Raw genomic sequence first — 22,264 nt, 5'->3', positions numbered from 1 at the left:
CAAAACAAGAGAACTATTTGCCCCAACTTAGATGACCAAATGCATTTTTCAATTCTAACATGAATCTTAATTTGAGGCAGTAATTTTGAAAATGTCCACTTAATATACAATTTTCGTAGATTGAAATGACTAACTGTAATAGCTACACAGAAATTAGTCTATAATTTTGGGTTGAATGGAATCGTATCCTGTTAAGGGAAACTTCTACATTAAACATGGAGTAAATTTTAAGCCTGTTTCCTATTATTTACTGTATCTGTCCTTTTAAAAAGTATGATTTCAGTTAAAATAAAGCTGGCACTGGAACATGAAATATCTTATTATAAAAAAAGAAAAAAGAATCAGCTCTACCAACACTCTGATCGTGAACTCTGGCTTCAGGTTCTGTTGTTTAAGCCATCGTTTTGTGGTGCCTGTTATGGCAGCCGCAGGAGCTAGGAATTAAGCACGACCCTGAGGAACAGGCTCTGCGCAGTCTCAGGTCAGCCTTCTCAACCACCTCCCCAGAGCCCCATGGCCCTCACATCTGCAGGGCCGACTAGAAGGATGTTCTGTGGGGCCAAGTGGACCAAGTCAGCCTACTCAGCACCCTTCAGTGGCTCCCTACCACTCAACAAATGAGCGAGGTCCTTGCATGGACCCGAAGGCCTGGCTCAGCTTGCCTGCTGCTCGGACGTGTAACCATGTCACTCACACTGCCCCATGTGCCCCTGGTCTGTGCATCAGAGCAGGCATGCTTGGCTCTTTCAGGGGCTATCTCTGCTCATACTGCTGCTTCTAAGCAGAATGTAAACTCCCACTGCTACTTTACAACACGTAACTCAAGGGCTCTCTGAAAAATCTAACCAACTCCACTGGTGGAAGATGCTCCTCCCTAACACAGTGCTACCTGCAGAGTAAATGACAAATTCAGCAACTCTCTAAGAGACTCAGTTGTTTTTCACATAGAGTTAACAGGAATAATTTTACCACCTTCTTTGCTACTACAAACAAAGAAGGCTGGCAGCCATCAGAAATTTGTCCACACATATACTTATAAAAAGATCACTTCTATCTCAATAGAAGTTAACTTACATGTTTAAAAAGAAAATGATAAAAGAATAATGTTGAGCAAAGAAATAAATATGGTTGGTTAATTTATTCAGAGAACATCTTTCTTTGTTGAGGGATTTTTAAAAATTTTTGTTTTTTAAAATGTTTTTTATTTATTTTTAGAGAGAAAGGAAGGGAAAGGGAGCAATAGAAACATCAATGAGAGAGAAACATACATTGGCAGCCTCCGCACACCCCCTACTGGGGACTAGGAGTGGAGCCTAGAACTTAGGTATGTGCCCTGATGGGGATTTAAACCAGGGACCTCTTGGTACATGGGTCAATGCTCAATCACTGAGCCACACCGGCTGGGGCTGGTATGGGCTTTTTATTTTTATTATTTTATTTTTTAATATATATGTATATATTATTGATTTCATGGAGAAAGGGAGAGGGAGAGAGATAGAAACATCAATGATGAGAGAGAATCATTGATTGGCTGCCTCCTGCACGACCCCACCAGGGATCAACCCCACAACCTGGGCATACGCCCTGACCCGAATCAAACTGCAATCTCCCGGTTCATAGGTTATGCTCAACCACTGAGCCACGCCAGCTGGGATGTTGTGGGCTTTTTAAAAAAGATGCATATAATTGCAAAGAATATTTAAAGAAATAATAAATGACTTACTTCTTCTGTATTAATAATAAGCTTAGCTAAGAAGAGACGAATATTCAATGATACCAATGGATTTCCTAGTTTGTCATGAAGAAATTTCATCCAAGGAGGAAGATGTGTTGGCACTGAACCCTGAAATGATACATTCAAAATTACCTTCAAAAGTAGACTAAAATAACTTCATATTTTGATATTATGAGACAACAATGACAAAGTAAAAGATGAACAGCAAAAATCATGTTTATTTGATATGGAATTTGGTTTTAGTCTGTGATATTAAATGTTCTTTTTTTTTTCTTTTTTTTTTTTAACTTTTCACCTGAGGACATGCTTTTACTGATTTTAGAGAGGAAAGGAGGAGAAGGAGGAAGAGAAAGAAACATCGCTGTGAGAGAGAAACTTCAATTGGTTGCCTTTCTTACCCACCCCAACCAGGGATCAAAACCACAACCTGGGTATGCACCCTGACCGGGAATCAAACCCGTAACCTTTCAGTGTACAGGACGACATCCAACCAACCAAGCCACACTGGCCAGGGCTAACTGTCCATTCTTAATGTGACATCAATGAATATAATTAAGTGAGACAATGTAAGATACTGAAGACAGACAGACCTCTTCTACTTTAGGTAGGATCTGATTTCTATGCATGTGCTTAATCAGGGCTGTCATGGTTGCCATGCATTCGTGTTGATTGAGTTCATCCATCTCTAACTCCAGGATATCATCTTGGATTGTGGGGTCTTTATGCTCCTACAAAAAAGTAAGAATCTAATTATGTAGAGTACACTGTTAAAATTTCAGTATACAAGACATTCTGACTTTTGGGGCAATATCATGAAATACACACTTAGGTAACAATGATAATTTGGTAATAACATCAAATACACTTGGTATGTTTTCTTATTAAACAACTAAAAAATAAACAGAACCTCATGTCTTCCTTACATTCTATTTCCCTTCTATGCCTTGTCTATGTGGTCACTCCCTTGAGGTCACACTCAGGTTACAGCGTATATACAGACATATCCTGCTTTGTAGAAACACTAAGATTTTTACAAATCTGTGTGGATTGAAGGCCTCAGAACCCTCACCACCTTGAGAGCAATAGTCTCATGATTAAGTGTCACTTTATGGAGAAAGTGAAGCTATTAAATATTAAAGTATCATTAAGATAATGTTTACCTATTTTTTCTCAATAATCTGAAAAAAGTTTTTCTCTGAAAATCTTTGTAAATTCCTCAATTTGCCTTAAAATTGTAATCAATAGAACAAAACTTTTAAACCATTCTTTTTTTCTTTTAATCCTCACCTAAGAATATATTTTTTATTGACTTTAGAGAGAGGAAGGGAAAGAGAGAGAAACATCGATTGGTTGCCTCCCATACATGCACTGACCAGGAATCAAACCTGAAACGTAGGTATGTGCTCTGACCAGGAATAGAACCAGCAAACTTTTGGTGTATGGGACGATGCTCCTACCCACCAAGGCCCCTAGCTGGGGCTTATGCCATTCTTGATCATAAAATCTCTGAGAAAATACAGCAGTGATAATCATTTTTTACATGTAATGATGAATTGAGGTTTGACATACACATTCAGTAAATTTCATTCATACGTACATACACGTACATGTGCGTGCACGTGTACACACACACACACACACACACACACACACACACACACACGCATGCGGAGGCTAAACAATCTGTCTGGGATGTTTTCCAGCACAGATCACTTCCAGGAAAAAAAGACTTGAGAAATCCTGAGAGGACATTTTTGGACAGCTAAAACTCAGCTTGGGGCTACCAAGTGCTTACAGAGATTGAGTAGAAAGAGGAATAAAAATGGCCCTAGACCAGCCGTGGGCAAACTACGGCCCGCGGGCCGGATCCGGCCCGTTTGAAATGAATAAAACTAAAAAAAAAAAAAAAAAAAAAGACCGTACCCTTTTATGTAATGATGTTTACTTTGAATTTATATTAGTTCACACAAACACTCCATCCATGCTTTTGTTCCGGCCCTCCGGTCCAGTTTAAGAACCCATTGTGGCCCTCGAGTCAAAAAGTTTGCCCACCCCTGCCCTAGACAAATGTAATGCTGTCTGTCCTAGTGGCAGGAACTATTCCAGAATGTCACTTTCCAAGATGGAGAGTATTTGAAAATGTGCTCCCCTGACAACCATTGAGTCCACTGTCTACTTCTTCCCAAAGATAATGGATATTTTCTGTAAATTGAGGATTTAGAAATGACCGAGAGTAGTATTGTATTTCAGTAACAGGAGTAGATAACATTGTAACAGAAAATTTTGTACACAACTAGAGGCCCGACGCACGAAATTCGTGCAAGGGGCTTGGCCCTCGCAGCCCTGGCTTCATCTGGAAGGTTGTCCAGAAGGTCGTCCGGAAGGTCATTTGGCTGTCTGGACTAATTAGCATATTACACTTTTATTATTATAGGTTGGAGTTACATGAAACAAGAAAAAAACACTTTTCAGTAAGCCATAAAATCCATCACAGAAATCTCAATGTCCCTCTTTCCACAGACCTGGTGAAGTGTCAAAGGAGTTAATCATGACATTTGACTGTATTCAGATCTAATCAACAATGATTTTTACTCAGAATGATTGTATCTCAACATGCTGCTCGTAAGGACTGGCTAGATCTAAAACTAAAGACTCAGGTCTTGTGATCAGACAGAAGGCATGAGGAGTGAACCCAAGATGCTCTGATGTAAGTGACAATGAAGCCATAATAGAGAGAGGAAGGAAGAGGGAAAGGTATAGAGAGAAACATTGACATGAGAGTGAAACATCGACTGGCTGCCTGCTGCATGTGTCCCAACTGGGGATCAAACCCGCGACCCAGGCATGTTCCCTAACCAGGAATCAAGCCAATGACGTTTCAGTGCATGGGATGCCCAACTGAGCCACACCGGCCAGAGCAAAGTCACACTTTATTTATTGCCCACCCACAGATGTATGGCATTATCTTGGTGAAAGAACTAATAAATGGCTTCCCCTTTGAAGTATTCATTAAAAAAAAAGAGAAACCAACCCTAGGGTGCAACATAAAACACAAACTCAACTTTAAAAACACATCACTGCTCCCTCCCTCCTTCTCAGGTAAAAAACCACGGGCAGATCAGAGTGGGGCAAAAGTTGCTGGCAATATCTAGGGAGACAGGGGAGGAGGAAAGTGGGGTACCCACCTTGTAGTTCAAGGCCCACTCCAGGTATGCGTCAGTGTATGGAAGAGGGCTTAGGGGTCAAGGGGAAGAGGGAGTGAGGGAGTGCATGTCAGAGAAACTGGAATGGACAAAATTTGAAGGAACCCTGGATGAGAACCAGGTGGGAGCGTATGATATGCATGTGTGTGCCTGTTACGTGCACAGGTGTGTGACATGGTTCCTATCTCTGCCCATGAGAAGACTTGAAAGCAGCTTTCTGCTGTTCTCCACCCACAGGAACCAGGCTCCCTAGAGAGACAGCCCACTCCAAGGCTGAGGCAGGGGAAGAATTAGACCACCTGTGAACATTTCCTATGCCAGCAAGTAAGGAAGTGACCAAAGAATGACAAAGAAGCCAGCAGGAGGTACTCCCATTGGCCAACCTTGGGACAATTCGGAATCAAGGTAAATTATAACCCACTGAACAAGGTAAGAATGCAGATCATGCTGATAAAAATTAAAACAAAATAAATGGGGAGAAGAGAAAGCTCTTCACTGTGGTAGAAGGCCAACTAATAAATACGAATAAGAAAATAACCATTTTGTAACCAGCATAGCAATAATTGATTCAGGGAAGATACATCAATGACTGCTAAAAACTAGTGGGTGAAACGCAGGATTAGAGAACGATAGCCACCCCCTCCCCCAAACGAGAACACAGCAATGCGCTGTCATATCCCTGCTGAAGTTCCTAGTCTGCTTGTGAGGAAGAGTTGGACAAACACTAAGTGAGGGGCATTGTGTACTACAGGGGAGCTACCGGCTGGTCCTGGTCTGGATCCTTCTGCTACAAGGATGTACGAGACACAAGGCAGATCCTGAGGGGTGTCTCTGTGTTGCAACTCTTACCTATGCTAGAAATTGTTTCAAACTCAAAAGCAGCATATCACTTTACAAAGTAAAGGACAATAAGATGGACAAAGGGCACACACAGGTGATGTACTGCCTGCCTGCAATATCCAAACAGATCATTTTAAGGAAGGCTAGCATAGCCATAAAAGAATGTTGAAGAATGAGTTCCGATCGGGATGTAGACAGGAATGTCATAGATCAAGAGTGGGGAATCTTTTTTCCTGCCAAGGGCCATTTGGATATTTATAACATCATTCTTGGGCCATACAAAATTATCAACTTAAAAAGTTAGCCTGCTATTTGGTCAAACATTTAATTAACTCACCCCTTCACTGGCCTTGTACGACCTGCGGGCCGGATGTTCCCGCACCCCTGCCATAGATGATAAAATAAAACTTTGGAACATACACAAACTCTGAAAGTCTGGTAAAGAAAATTAATAGGTGAGAGTACAGAGAGAGAAAGAAACAGGTGAGGGGCAGAGGAGGGGAAATAAACACATGGTATGTCTTCTCTTTGAATGAATGGAAAAGAGTGAGATTAATCCAAGCTAAGAAAAACAAAACAAAAACAACACCACCTTGAGGTGTAGGAAATACTTAGTAAATGAGGGTGTGAAGGAAACTATTATAAGTTGCTGGGACCAACACAGGGAAAAAACTGAATTCTACCTCTAAAAAATAATAATCAAAATCATTCCATATTCTATGCCCTTGTCACCAAGAATTTACTCTTTAAGAATTAAGCTACCACTTGTGAGTATCATTGCGTTCAGTTATCTCTGTTTGGTAACATTAAATATTGGAAGAGCTTCTTCAATCTCTCCAGAGAGAGATGGCAACAGTCTTATCAGTATGAACGTTTGAGTCTCGATGGCACTTATCTTTCTCACTGGAAATCCTTAAATGCGGTTCTCACTTAAAGCATTAACCTCAGAGGCTGGCTAAGGTGAGTCAGCCTGGGAGAGAGCCTTCCTTGCTGTGGTGATGGAATCAAATTGCTGTGTCTGCAGGAAGACAGGCTGGGCTTAGAAAATTCTCCAAACTAATACTATTCTCTGAAGCCTACTGATGGAGAGCAGCTTCCTACGTTAACAACAAAGCCTCTCTTCCTTTACAAATGCTAACAATATTCTTTAACATATAAAATGTGATCACCTGTCTTCGAAAATGACCAATGGTAGACTTAGGGTCTCGGGAACTGTACGAGTAGCTCTGAACTCCAGTTGAGAAGTCAAATTGACTCATTTCCTCACTCAGACTACTGTCTGCCAAATATGACAAGGAAGATATGTAATGAGGACCACCTGAAATATAAGTAAAAAGAAAATATATTATTCAAGTATAGTAAGAAACGCATCCTTTGAAGCTCAGTTACTATTAAGGGATACTGTCAACTAAGGCTTTCATGACCCCTATGCTTCTCCACTCATTATCCAGATTAACAAAGCAAAAAGGAAACGGGGCGAAGATCCCTTTTGCTCTTCTCATTATTGACTAGTTATCTTCTGTCATGGACAAAGAAATTAAGTTAACCTAGATCCAATTTTTAGCTATATTAAGATTATTTGCATTTAAAATTTTAACAATGTACATTTTGCCTATGCAAGGTAGTATAAATGTGGGAAAAGATACTAGTGAAAAATAACTAATCCTAAATATGTAAGGCATTTGGGAAACTGATCCAAATTTTATCCTCAAGTCAAGAAAGCAAACCTATGCAGGAAAATTAAGCAGAAAATCAAAACAATGTGTATGTGGAGAGAGTGTTCATCTTACACAGGGAGGCCAGGGAGAACTTCCTTCAGGAGTTGGCATTAAACCAAAGGTCATAATCCAGGCAGGTATCTGGGGCCAAGGTTGTTTCAGGCTGAGGGACATACATGCAAATGCCCGGAGGCAAAAGTGAGCCCAGTGCCTACAGGCACAGGCAGGGCCAGGCTGCTGGGGAGGAATGAGCAGAAAGCAGAGTGGCAGGGAGTCAGGGCCTAAGACAGCTGTCCTGAGGGCGGTGGGAGCTAACGTGAGGTGTAGCAGGAGGGAACTGTATTTTACACAGAGATTTCTAAATATATCTAAATAATATCATCCATATTCAAACAAATAAATATCAAGCCAATCCTGCACTAAAGTGTACCATATCTGAGCCTCCTGAGGCCACTGAGAGATCTTCTATGCAGTTAAAGTATAGTTTAATTGCATTTATTTCAAGATAGAATTCCACTCACCACTTAAAATTTTTTCAAACTGAATTTCAATGTTTTGGGGAATTTAAGGTATTTTTCTATTATGTAACAAATATCAACCATTAGAATCTTTCTCCTTATTTTGAAAACATCCTACCTGAATCCCCATTTGCTGCTTCCCTGGCTTCTTTCCTAATTTCGATGTACTTTTTCTTTCTTTCCATAGGAACCTATTAGGCAAATCAAATACACAATTAAAGACTTTTTAGAAACATGGCCACCTGTTTTCTATGTTAGTAGCAATCTAGCAAAAAAGTAATTTTAAAACAAAACTTTTGTCAAATTTAAAAGTATTAAACAATATCCACAAAAAAAGATAGGTGAGTACCCCTTAAGGAAAGCTCTTTCTACAGATTCCCACAGAGCCCCGGAGAAGCACATGCCTTCTGGGCTCTGGGACAGTATTTGCTAAGCTCTTATAGCCACAAGCCTGGATTGCCAATAGTCTGTACTTGACCTGTGAGCCTGTTTCCTCAACGGTTCTGATAAATCATAGCACCTTACAGTGCAGCTGTCAAGTTCAGAAGTCATATACAGCAAGCGCCTGCTAATAAACTAGTGCTGTTATTTTTTGTTTTAGTTCTTGCAACGTATGTCTAGAAAAAAGTTTCCAGTCTTATTCCAAAAGGGCACAAGCCAGGAAGCAACCATTTATGTGAACTCGTGAACCCTAAGACATGGTTGCGGTCAGCAGCTGTGAGAGGCGGGAGTGACAGCTCCTGGCACAGCTCTGTCCTTTAGCACGCGGTGCATGAGCTTTGGTTCTCTGCCCAACTTCATTTTTCCACAGGGCTGGGAAAGACTGCAGCCATCACCTTTCCATCAACTGCTTAAGGGGGTGCATCAAACTGAGCTTGGCTAAAATCAAGCTGGTCACATTTGCCAGAGCAAATTTTGCAATTATCCCCATGACTTCTCATGGTACCCTCATTATCCTGCCAAATAAACATAAGCAGGGCCAAAGGGTCATAATTCTGTATCCAAATGGATCTCAATTTCATTGACCAGAGGAATTTACTCAGAAAACAACTTCTGGGATATGTCCTAACTGCTTCTTTTATTGGCACTGTCTTTCTTTTACCAGCCGAGAAAGGGATAAATAAGTTTGATTAATTTCGTTGCAGTTGCCTGAGATTGTACCTCAGGTTGAACTACTTGAAAGTGCCAGTGTTTGTAGTTCCAAGCAGATCTGAATACTGCAATTTAATATGTTCAGCATAATACATATTTTCCTGTATAAGCACTTGGTAAGTTTTTTAACTTAGAAACACCATTGAAAAATTTCACTCACCTCCACTTCCACGGGAAATGTATAGCAGCGGTTCAGGTCTATCAGATTTTCAAAGATAAGCAAGTTCTGTGAATTCAAAGGATCGTAGAAAAATATCTGAATGGTTAAGATCCTTACTACTGATGTTACTACAAAATTAGTAACTCATGGAGAAGCACTTCAGCTTTATATATATGAGGAACTAAAAGAATTACATCTACAGTTTTAAGAAGGTGCAAATTATGATATTTCTTTAATTGATGTAATCTAACTTTTGAAATCCTATAATGATAGCAATATTAAACACATCAGGAAAGGCCTACCTTTTCTGGTTTTTCACTAAACAGAAAACCTTGGTAAAATTTTAATTCATTAAAAACACAGCAGATAAGAGAAATGGCACAGTTGTAGGCAGCACAATGGTACAGTCTTCTCCTCTCCAGCAATTGATTCTCACCAGCCATGTTCTCTGTAAATGCATCATAGCACAGTCTGCAGAGGAGACCCAGGTTAAAAATTAATTCGTGTGACAGGGAAATCGTTGCTCAAGTCCAACAATGCCAGACAACAGGACTTCAATTCAGTTCAGGTTTTTGCCCAACTGAGTGCTAGGCCCTGGGACTAGAAGACGAGCAAGTCACTGTCCCGGGATTCACCACACTGCAATAAGCGGAGAGCAGCAAGCACAGTACGGTAAGGTATGGAAGTAAGGAGGACAGAAAGCAGTCCAGCAAAAGAAGCCAAGAAGAAAGGTTTTAAGAGAAAATATGTGAGTTTCAAATTATAAACTGGCCAAAGGGAAATATACACGGGCAGCAGAAGCAGAGAGAAGAGGGTCACTTATGACAAGGGATAAACTGCACGGTGCGTTCCAAGGACAGAATGTAAAACAGCGGCTCGCAGCAAGTGGAAGGTGCATTCCCGGAAGAGCTCACTGCCATGAGGAGCTTTACTGGAACACAGCCATGCCCATTAGTGTACATGCTATTTATGGCTGATTTTGGGTAGCAGTTGCAACTGATGGTCCGCAAAGCAAAAAATAGTTACTATCAGGCCCTTTGCAAAAAAAGTTTGTCAACCCTGCTACTGAGGATGAGGTTCCTTAAAAGGGTTTTAGGCAGGGAAGTTAAACAATCAGAGCTGAGAGAGACAATCCTAGGAGCAGGGAGAATAATTACGAAGGAGACTACTAGAGTGTTCACGGAAGAACAGACCCAGCAAGGCTGCGCGAAGGGGAATGAAATAAAGGCAGTGGTTCCGGGAATACTGAGGAGATAAAAATCCACTGGTGACTGACAGGATGCAGGTGAAGGAAGAATAAACTGTAACTCCCAAGTCTTGTTTTGCAAACGAGACTTGGATGGGCCTGTCATAGACTGAGAAGATAAAGTAAGGATGCTATGTTTGTTCTGAATATGCAAAATTGGACATGTCAATCAATGTGTGTGTTCAATATTTACTAAGAAGTAACTTCAGTAGAAGGCTGTTTTTAAAGAAAATGTATTTGATTACTTTGTGTTTTGTAAAATGTCTGCTTAAAAAATAGTTTAACACTCCTTTAATTTCAAATAATAGAAAATAATAAAAAATACCAAATTCCTTCTTACTGTATGTGATATCACTAAAAATATATAAAGCTACTGAGGTTTAAATTGAAAGGAAAAAAAGAGTTAAAAAAAGATTTTTGTTCTTTATAAAACATAAGTATGTTACTCAATAACAAACTAAAGTCCATTTAAGAAGGTTGTAAATAAGAAAACTATAAAATTCATTATTTAAACAAACTTAAAACATTTATTCATATTTTTATTCATGTGAATAAAAATATATATCAAAAATATTATATCAAATACAACATAAAAGTAACTAAAACCTTACTTAATAAGTGTCTTTGTAAGTTCACTTCCTTCTGTTACACCGGAGCCATGAAAAACTTGATTAATTTTGGATTCCTTAGAGTGAACATCATCTTTTGGAAGACGAGAATACATCACCTCTAATATTTTATAATAGCCCATCTTCTTGGTGATTTGAGTATCAAAGGTAGATTCGTTTAGCTAAGAAAAGGAAACAAATAATTATCTTTGATCTTATCAAACATGAAAAATACTTTACAGACTATATCAAATTTAATACTTAATGCCCTTTATATAGAAAGTAATTCCAGCAAAGATGTTAAATCACTTCAATGAGAGACAGCCCAGGATCTAAAACATGGATATAAATATTGATGTGTTATATTCAGTGCAGCATAAAATAATGCACAATGTCCAAATAGTGAGCTTAGAGTATGAGTATACAAGTTTTGCATAAAATCTTATTGAAGGTATAATGATAGCAGTAGAAAATTCAATTATTAGAAAACAAAATTTTCAATTATGTATATTAACAATTTGCCATTTGGGTATTTACAACATTCCCAACAGTATTCTGCAAACTCTAAATGTCTCCCACCCCCAAAAGTTATCCACACTCCAATCCCTGAAATATGTGAATAAAACCTCATAAGGCAAAAAAAAAAAAAAAAAAAGAGGAGTTTGCAAATGTGATTAAGTTAAGGATCTTAACATGGGGATATAATTCTGGATTTTTCATGTGGACCCCAAATAAAATCACATGTAGTAAGAGGGATCTCGAAGGAGATAAGATAGACAGGAAAAGCAAAGTGACAATAGAGGCAGCGACTAGAGTAGTGCAGTCACAAGTCAAGCTGGAAGAGGTAAGGATGAGTACCAGAGCTGCGGGGGCAAGTGTGGCCCTTGCCACACCTTGACTTTGACTCAGTGAAACTGATTTGGGACTTCTAGCCTCTAAAACTGTGAGAGAATAAATTCCTGTTGTTCTAAGCCTCCAAGTTTATGGTAATTTGCTACAGCAGATTCACAAAACTAAAACACATTTTGGAACCATGAGTTGGGGGCTGCTGTAACAAATGCCCAAAGTATGAATGGGGTTTTGGAATGGGATGAAAGAATTTTGCCATATATGACAGAAAAAGCCTAGATTGACTTGTAGAGATTGTTGATAGAAATATCGACATTAAAGGCATTAGAGGAGCCCTGACCAGTTTGGCTCAGTGGATAGAGTGTCGGCCTATGGACTGAAGGGTCCCAGGTTCGATTCCGGTCAGGGGCATGTGCCTTGGGTGCAGGCACATCCCCAGTGGGGGGTGTGCAGGAGCAGCTAGCTGATGGATGTTTCTCTCTCATGGATGTTTCTAACTCTCTATCCCTCTTCCTTCCTCTCTGTAAAAAATCAATAAAATATATATATTTTTTAAAAAGGCATTAGAGGTAAGGGCTCAAAAGGAAGTGAAGAGATGGGAAAGAAAGCCAATATTGTCTTAGAGAATATCTCAGTCATAATAAACATATTTTTGGTAGAAATACGAACATTAAGTAGCTGTTGGTGAGGTCTCAAAAGGAAATAAGAAACATATTTTTGCTAACTGAAGGAAACGAGATCCTGGTTATATAGTGTCAGAAAACTTAGTTGAATACTAGTCTATAGTTGTGCAGAAAACAGAACTTTTAAGCTATGCAACTGAATATTTAACACATTGAGGACCAGAAGTTTTATTGCTAGCTTTACCCAGTGGCCAGATAAGTTTCTACTGAATGAGTACAAAAAACATTTTACATAAATGTTAAAGGCACGCTTTAAAATTAAATACCCATTGCATTTTGAAGTTATTTATTACATGTTCTTACAAACTAACATCTTCTTAATATCATGATTGGCCACAAGCCTTAGAACAGAAAACACGAGAATTCTCGAGATTCGTCAGCATTGTGTTAACTGAGAAGCTTTACAAATTTGTTGAAGGTGCTGCCTGGTTCCCTCTTTGATGCTTCTAATAAAATGTGAGGTTCAGGCATAAATTGAGGTAAGAACTGTTAAGCAAAAAGAACCAGAACTTGATAACCTGGGAAATTCTCTGCCTATCCAGAGTGTGGACGATGCTAACAATAGAAGATTCACTGTTAGGAAAGTGTGCGCTGGAGAAAAGACTAAGGACGACCTTTGACTAGAGCTGAAAAAATTAAGCATGTGACTCATGGACCAGGAACAGAGATGAGACTATCCTGCAAATATCTGTGGAGTAAATCTCCAGACATGTCAGACAGCCATAGGTTTTTGAGTGCATACCAGAGGAAACACCGAGATGGAATGAGGGGGAAAAAAATCTACAGGCAAGAAAACACACTGATAAAACTACTCAGCTGCGAGCATACGCTGCCCTTCAAGGAAAAAGAATAACTCAAGATGGAGCCTGTGGTCCAGAGGGAAGAGCGTCAGGCCACAGAGCATGACTTCTGGTCTTGAAACCGAATAGCATTTGGCTTGCTGACTTCTGAGATTGCTTTCAAACACTAGCTCCTTTCTTACGTCCATTTTCTGTTCTTCGAATACGAATATCTGTAACTACCATCCGATGCCGGTCCCACCGCTGTATTATGGAAGCTAACTGTTTTCTAGTTTCACAGATCCACAGACAGAATTCTGCCCCAAAGGGGATCATACCCAGAATCCCACCCATACCTGATTTATATGATGAGGTTTTGAACCTTGAGCTGATAATATTTAAATGAGATTTTGTACTTAAAAGTTGATGCAGGCAAAACCGGTTTGGGTCAGTGGATAGAGCGTCGGCCTGCGGACTGAAGGGTCCCGGGTTCGATTCCAGTCAAGGGCATGTGCCTGCGTTGCGGGCACATTCCCAGTGGGAGATGTGCAGGAGGCAGCTGATCGATGTTTCTCTTTCATCGATGTTTCTAACTCTCTATCTCTCTCCCTTCCTCTCTGTAAAAAAAATCAATAAAATATATTTTAAAAAAAAAAAAGTTGATGCTGTAATGAGTTTAGACTTTGGAGGATGTTGGGATGGAATAAACTTATTTGGCAAGTGCAAACATTTGGACAGGTGAATAGTGTTAGGGTGAATAACAGCCCCTAAAAGATATCCATGTTCCATCCCTAGAATCTGTACTTTACAGGAGAAAAATGGATTATGCAGATGAAATTAAGTAAAGGACCCTGATATTAGGAGATTATCTAACTGGGCCCTAAATGCAATGATATGTTTATAAGATGGAGGCAGAGAGAGAGAGTTTAGACAAAAAGGAGGAGGCAATGTGACCACATAAGCAGAGATAGGAGTGATGCAGCCACAAGCCAAAAATTGCTAAAAGCCTCATGAATCTGGAAGAGGCAAGGAATAGATTCTCTAAAGGAAGCACAGCCTGGGCCAGACCTTGATTTCAGCCCAATGAAACTGATTTCTTGTTTATGGCTTCCAAAACTAAGAGAATAAGTTCTGTTGTTCTAAGCCACGTTTGTGGTAATTTGTTACCACAGGAAACAAATAGAGATCCGATTTAACCACAGATTGTTATCTAAATGCAAAAATAATGCTGCTTGAACAACAGAAACCCTTTGACTGAACACATGGCAGTTTTTTAAAATAATATTTTCTTTTTCAATTACACTTGATGTGCAATATTATATTAGTTCCAGGTATACAAGCCAGTGAATTAGATATTTATGTAACTTACTGAGTGACCACTCCAATAAATCTAGTGCCCATCTGACACCATACAGTTATCACAATATTACTGACTATATTGCCTTGGCTATACTTTACATCCCCATGACTAGTCTCTAACTACCAATTTGTACTTCTGAATCCCATCTCCTTTCCACCCATCCCCTAACCCCTCTCCTATCTGGCAGCAATCAAAAATGCTCTGTATTGCCCTGGCTGGTTTGGCTCAGTGGATAGAGAGTCAGCCTGTGGACTGAAGGGTCCCAGGTTCTATTCCAGCTGGGGGCATGTGCTGGGGTTGCGGGCTTGATCCCCGCCAGTGGGGGGCGTGCAGGAGGCAGCCAATCAATGATTCTTATCATTGACGTTTCTATCTCTCTATCCCTCTCCCTTCCTCTCTGAAATCAATAAAAATATACATTAAAAAAAAAGCGCTCTGTATCTATGAGTCTGTTTCTGGTCTGCTTGTTTATTTTGTGTGTGTTTTTGGATTCCACATAAGAGTGAAATCATATGGTATTTTTCCCTGTCTGACTTATTTCACTCAACACAATACCAGGTCCATCCATGTTGTTGAATAGGGCAAGATTTCTTTCTTTTGTATGGCTGAGTCATATCCCACTGTATATATGCACCACTTCGTCTTTATCCATTCGTTTATTGATGAACACTCAATGTGGCTGTTCTGTAGTTTAGTTGTAATCTTGATGTAGTTGTGGGAGGATGCAAGGACCACATTTATCTATGTCACCATCTTGATCAGAAGCCCCCACATGGCAGTTTCTAATGACATTGATCAGGGCGACCTGTCAATACTTATTAACATTTCATGAATAATAGATGTATGATACCTTTGTAAATCTGGACTTCAACACATCAATGGCATCGACCACAATTTTGCAAAAAAATTCTCTCAAAGCATCCTGGCTACAGTGCCATAGTAGAGTGAGAAGAGAACGGTCTACAAATGCTTGGCGAGTGTTACTTGAAAGTAGGTCCTCCTTCCTGAACATTTTGTATACACTTTCCAGAAGGCTGGATTGTGTGGCACATGAACTCCTAAGAAAAAAAGAAAATTATATAAGCAGATATACTTTGAACAAATACTTAATGAGCGCCTACTACACAATAAGCAAATTTCCAATAATTACAAATTAGAAAAAAACATTTAAACATCATATATATTTTTAAAAAGTAATAAAAAAGCATTTGTACATAAATCATATCATTTTACTCATACCAAGAAATCTTCATGACAAATTTAGGCATTAGGAAAAAGAATTTTTTTCATTTCCTCTCAAATCTGGTCTTTACAGAACATCTAAAAGAATTTGAGCCCTAACCGGCTTGGCTCAGTGGATAGAGCATCGGCCTACAGACTGAAAGGTGCCAGGTTCAATCCCAGTCAAGGGCATGTACCTTGGTTGCGGGTACATCCCTAGTGGGAGGTGTGCAGGAGGCAGCTGATCAATGTTTCTAACACTCTATCCCCCTCCCTCTCTGTAAAAAATCAATAAAATATACTTTAAAAAATAAATAAGTAAATAAATAAATAAAAGAATTTGAGAAAGTCTAGACCTAAAGATTATCACATTTACAGAATCTAAAACTCATGAATTATGATTTTAAAATTCTAGTCTCTTCCTCATAATGAAAATCCATTCCTATTTGCTATATAGAGATATATTTAGCTGACCCTTTATTTTCTAATGTTGGAAATCAGATATCTGAATGATCTCCTATAAGGAATTATCTATAAATCTATAAAATTAAGACTACAGAGTTAGTTTCTTCACCTATAAAAAGAAGAGGTTAGGAGTAAACAAACATTACAATCCTTTCCAATCCAAAAATCCCAATGCTCAGAAGTTAGATATGAATCAGCAAAAATATTAGATTCAGAAGGCAATTCAATCATAAAATTTTAAGGTTGCAGGTAACTACTAGTTGCAACATGGGATTTTGTTATATTCATTTGGTCACTGTCTTAGACTTAAATTCTCTTGAGGCTCTTCCTATATTGAGCACAGTAGAGATGAACAGCCCTAAAACATCCAAACCATACAAATAAAAAATTTGATTTAAAAAATGGGCCAAAAGATTATTTACTGAAATGTAAATGCAAATGAACATTAAATATATGAGTATATGCTCTATTCACACATAAGAAAATTAACTCAAATTAGAGCAAAATTGAAAGTTTTTCTAAAATAAAAAAATTGGAAAAAATCTAAATATTTGACAATATAATCTATTGTCAAAACTGTGATAAAATAAGCATTCTCATACATTGCTGTAGGGAATACAAACATAGCCACAAAGGAAGGTATGTGGTAATGTCTAGCAAAATTACTAACTTCTATGTTAGGATTCCATTCCAAAGAATTATTGGCAAAATACAAAATGACATATACACAGGGTGATGCACTGTCATTTAAAATATTTTCAATTAGTTTACATTCAATATTATTTTATTGGCTTCATATGTACAGCATGAAACTCATTAAACAATAAAATACTTAACAGTGGGGTCCATCAATATTTCAAGAACCCACATGGCACTGTACATAGTTATTACAATATTAATGAGTATATTCCCTATGTTATACTTTACATCCCAGGAAAATAAGAACTACCTACTTGTAGTTTTTTTTTTTGTTTTGTTTTTTAGGTTTTTTTTTAATAATAAATCTTTATTGTTCAGATTTTTACAGATGTTCCCTTTTTATCCCCCATAGCTCCCCTCCACCTGGTTTCCACCCCACCCCATGTCCTTACCACCCTCCACCCCGCCACTGTCCTCATCCATAGGTGTATGATTTTTGTTCAGTCTCTTCCCTCACCCCCCACACGCCCTTCCACCGAGAATTGTCAGTCCACTCTCTTTCTATGCTCCTGATTCTATTATATTCACCAGTTTATTCTGTTCATCAGATTTTTGATTCACTTGTTGATAGACATGTATTTGTTGTCACTTTGTTGTTCATAATTTTTATCTTTCCCTTCTTCTTCTTCTTCCTTCTTCCTTCTTCTCTTCCTCTTCCTTCTTCCTTCTCCTTCTCCTTCTCCTTCAAGAACACCCTTCAGCATTTCATATAATACTGGTTTGGTGGTGATGAACTCCTTTAGCTTTTTCTTATCTGTGAAGCTTTGCTGGATAGAGTAATCTTGGTTTTAGGTCTTTGCTATTCATCACTTTGAATATTTCTTGCCATTCCCTTCTGGCCTGCATGGTTTCTGTTGAGAAATCAGCTGACAGTCGTATGGGTACTCCCTTGTAGGTAATTAACTGTTTTTCTCTTGCACTTTTAAGATTCTCTCTTTGCCTTTTGCCCTTAACATTTTAATTATGATGTGTCTTGGTGTGGTCCTCTTTGGATTCCTTTTGTTTGGGATTCCCTGGGCTTCCTGGACTTGTAAGTCTATTTCTTTCACCAGGTAGGGGAAGTTTTCTGTCATTATTTCTTCAAATAGGTTTTCAATATCTTGCTCTCTCTCTTCTTCTGGCACCCCCATAATTTGGATGTTGGTACGCTTGAAGTTGTCCCAGAGGCTCCTTACACTATCTTCATATTTTGGATTCTTTCTTCTTTTTGCTTTTGTTGTTGGGTGTTTTTTGCTTCTTCATATTTCAGATCTTTGACTTGATTCTTGGGGTCCTCCAGTCTGCTGCTGGATTTCTGTATATTATTCTTTATTTCAGTCAGTGTATGCTTAATTTCTAGTTGGTCTTTTTTCATATCCTCCAGGGTCTCACTAAATTTCTCAGAGGTTTCTAGAAAATTCTTGAGAAACCTTATAACCGTGGTTTTGAACTCTATATCCAGTAGTTTGCTTTCCTCCATTTCTTTCATTTGTGACCTGTTTCTTTGTCTCCGCATTTTGGCTGATTCCCTGTGTTGATAGAGTGGCTTTCTGTGCTAGGTGTCCTATAGGGCCCAGTGGCTCAGCCTCCCTAATTACCTGAGGTGGACACTCTTGGTGCATCCCTCTGTAGGCTGTGTGCACAGTCTTGTTGTAGTTAAGTCTTGATTGCTGTTGGTATCACTGGAAGGAATTGACCACCAGACCAATTGGCTGTGAGGACCAGCTGTGTCTACAATGGGAGAACTGCTGTGCTGGAGACACCCTTATGGGGCAGGACTTGCTTCAGTGGGGCTTTGGTGCTCACTGAGTCTGCCCCTTGAGTGTGTCGCTTATGGATGTGAAGAGTTGTATTCTGGTATGGTCTCACTCTGACCACTGGGTACACTGGCTCTTGGATTTCCAAGGAGGTGCAAAGTCAGCCACTGCCTGAGGCCACCCAGCAGGAGCTACAGAGAGATCTGCAGATTCCTCCTCTTTGTTTGGGGTTTGGAAGTGCCCATATAAGGCCCAGCTGTGAAGCAATGCAGGCTGCTGTCTAGGCTTTCTTTTGGAAGCTTTGGTGCTCTTTGACCCAGCTGTAGTTTGTTAGGTTTTAGACTGCAAAAGAACAGGCCATGCATATGCAAAAGCCTCTGCTCACAGCTTGGGTGGAGTTGTAAATTGGGTGGGGCGGGGTCTCAGGGAATCATCAGATCAGAGCAAACCACAATGGCTACCAGTCTGCTCTGCTTCGGAGAGGTCCCGGGGTCTCTGTGTCCCGTGGCCCATGCAGGAACAATAATCGCTGCAAGCACCTCTGTGAGAAAGCTGCCCTCATGTTCCAGCTCGATGCCAAACAGTCCAGTTTCTCCCCATATGAGTCTGGGTCCCCAGAGTCTCACCCAGAACTGGATTTCAGAGCAAGTAGGAGCTTATATCTCCCTCCCAATTAAAAAAGACAACCGCGTACCCAGTTGCCAGCCCATTTCCATGCGCGCCTCCGTACCTCTGCACTTCCGCACATCTGCACCTCCTTCCAGTTTCAATGCGCTTTTCTCTTTCCTTCTAGTTGTAGAATTTCCACTCAGCCAGCCTTCCCATGGTTCTGGATGATATCCGTTTTGACTTTTAATTGTAGTTTTGATGTGGTTGCGAGGTAGCAAGTACAAGTGTGTACCTATGCCGCCATCTTGGTTCCTCTCCCCTACTTGTAGTTAATCCCTATACCTCTTCATGCAGTCCTCCAAACCCCCACACTCTGTGGCAAAGATCAGTCTGTTTCCTGTATATCTATAAGTCCGTTTCAATTTTGTTAGCCTATTTTGCTCTTTAGATTCCACATATAAGTGAAATCACATGGTATTGGTCTTTATCTGTCTAACTTATTTCACTTACTATAATACCTTCCAGGCCCATCCATGTTGTTGCAAATGGTAATATTTCATTTTTTATGGCTTAGTAATATTGCACTGATATTCTATTGATAGGCACTTGGGTTGTGTCTATATCATGGCTAATGTAAGTAATGCTGCTATGAACACAGGGGTGTATATATGCTATGAACATAAGGATGTATATATTCTTTCAAATTAATGTTTTTGGTTTCTATGGATATATACAAAGAAGTGGAATCGCTGGGTCATAAGACAGTTACATTTTTAAATTCTGATGAACTTCCACACTGTTGTCCATAGTGGCTGCACAAATTTGCATTCCTACCAAAAATGCATGAGGGTTTGCTTTTCTCCACATAATCGCTAACACTTGTTGATTAATTGATTATAGCAATTCTGACAGGTGTAAAGTGAAATCTCACTGTGGAGTGAATTTGCATTTCTTTAATGATTAGTGACATTCAGCATGTTTTCCTGTCTACTGGCCATCTGTATGTCCTCTTTGGAGAAATGTCTATTCATGTCCTCTGCCCATTTTTAAATTTGGGGGGTTTTTTTGGAGTTCAGTTGTATGCATTCTTTATAAAATTTAGATACTAACTTCTTATGAGATGCATCATTGGTGAGTCTCTTCTGCCATTCAGTAGGTTGTCATTTTGTTTTGTTGATGGTTTCCTTTGCTGTGCAAAAACTTTTTAGTTTGATGGAGTCCCAGTTGTTTATGGTATCCTTATTATCATTATTTTGACCTCTGTATCTAGTAGTTCAGTTCTTTTTCTGAAGATTTGTCCTATTCTTTCATTAGATACAAATTTCTATCTCTTCATTTCGAGCTGAGTCCATGACTATTTCTATTTTTTGGTAGTTCTGCTATGTCTCCCAGTCTTGACAAAGTGGCCTTATGGAGAAGATGTCTTGTGAAGCCAAGTAGTGCATTCTCCCTGGTCACCTGCTAGGTGCTCTAGGGGTGTCTGCTATGTGGGTCTGTTTCCTCCTGTTGTAGTTGAGCCTCAATTGCCGTCGGCACATCAGTAAGTTGGGTTGAACCTCAGTGAACCACGTTTAGGGCTGGTTGTAACTAGAGCAGATGAGCAGTTGTTTGGAGACTGACCCGACAGAATAGCAATGGCTTTAGCCGTGCTCTGGTGCCATCAAGTCTGCCTTTCGGGTATGTCATTGGTAAAGCTGGTTGGGTGGTGCCCTGGTGTGGTCTGAAGAGGGCCACTGCATGTGCTCATTCTAGAGCCTCTTGGGAGGTGCTTCAGTGCAGGCCAAGGTCACCCACTGCTTGAGCCTTTTGGTAGAAGCTACAGAGTCATCTGCAGTTGGCTGCTGCTCTTCCTTGTCTTGGAGGTGCCTGTGGAGGCTACTCAGGCAACCCAGATAGCTGCCATTTGTGCTGGGCTTGGGCCCTTTTTATGGGCACCATGATGTGAGTGGAGGCCAGCTGCCACGTGTGCCAGGCTTGTGGCTGCTTTGCTGAAGCTTCGTTCCTGACCCAGATTGGCTGTTGCTTCTGCCAGGGTTGGGGCCACGTGATAGGAGTTACAATGCAAACTGAGGGCGACTGCTCCTTGTGCTGGGCTTTGGCTGCTTAGCAAGTTACAATGCCAGTGGATGCTTGTTTGAGTTTTTCGACTGTGAGATTTAGGGGAAGTGGGCAGAGCTAAGGAAGGCCACTTGTGTAAAGAAGACGGTGGAAAAGGCTCCAGCCAGGCAAACAGTATGGGTTGGGCAGGGTGTCAGGAAATCACCGGGGCAGGGTGAACAGTGTTAGCAAGGTTAATGGAGAGCTGAGATTTAGTGCCTGCCTGTACCAGCACAGCTGGGTGGGAGGATAGCTCGCCAAAGAAACAATGGCGCCAATGCTTTTGTTCCCAGAGAGAACTGCTCTTACCCCTCCCCCTCCAGCCCTCACCCTGAAGTTAGTTAATTTAGTACCTCCCGAAATACTCCCACCACTCTGCATGGTCTCCTTGAGACCTACGTCTTAGTCTCCCACAAGCCCTTAGTCTTTCTTGAATGCAATCCCACTGGTTTTCACAGCCATATATTATGGGGACTCCTCAGCAATGACACCCTGGGTTGGAGAACTGGGTGTGGGGCTGGAACCCCCACTCAGGGGGACCTCCTCAGCAAAGATGCCCCTCCTGTTTCTTAACCATCACACCATA

At 40.1% G+C, this 22,264-nt stretch overlaps 1 protein-coding gene across 1 annotated transcript in view; it reads right to left on the bottom strand.

Annotated features, from left to right (window-relative positions):
- Positions 1–22,264, bottom strand: part of PRKDC (protein kinase, DNA-activated, catalytic subunit) — a gene marked incomplete at its 5' end in the record, with an annotated part of 203,039 nt that overhangs the window by 87,201 nt on the left and 93,574 nt on the right. Inside the window, 8 exons of the mRNA XM_081110966.1 lie at positions 1,724–1,843; positions 2,326–2,463; positions 6,948–7,096; positions 8,133–8,205; positions 9,327–9,392; positions 9,629–9,797; positions 11,184–11,362; positions 15,702–15,909. Of these exons, the coding sequence (XP_080967092.1) occupies positions 1,724–1,843; positions 2,326–2,463; positions 6,948–7,096; positions 8,133–8,205; positions 9,327–9,392; positions 9,629–9,797; positions 11,184–11,362; positions 15,702–15,909 (1,102 nt within the window). The remainder of the gene's footprint in view (positions 1–1,723; positions 1,844–2,325; positions 2,464–6,947; positions 7,097–8,132; positions 8,206–9,326; positions 9,393–9,628; positions 9,798–11,183; positions 11,363–15,701; positions 15,910–22,264) is intronic.

The sequence above is a fragment of the Myotis nattereri genome, assembly GCF_964212035.1.
Source record: "Myotis nattereri genome assembly, chromosome: 17".
Classification (NCBI taxonomy): domain Eukaryota; kingdom Metazoa; phylum Chordata; class Mammalia; order Chiroptera; family Vespertilionidae; genus Myotis; species Myotis nattereri.
Note: the sequence above shows the minus strand (reverse complement) of the source record. Positions and strands in the feature narration are given on the sequence as shown.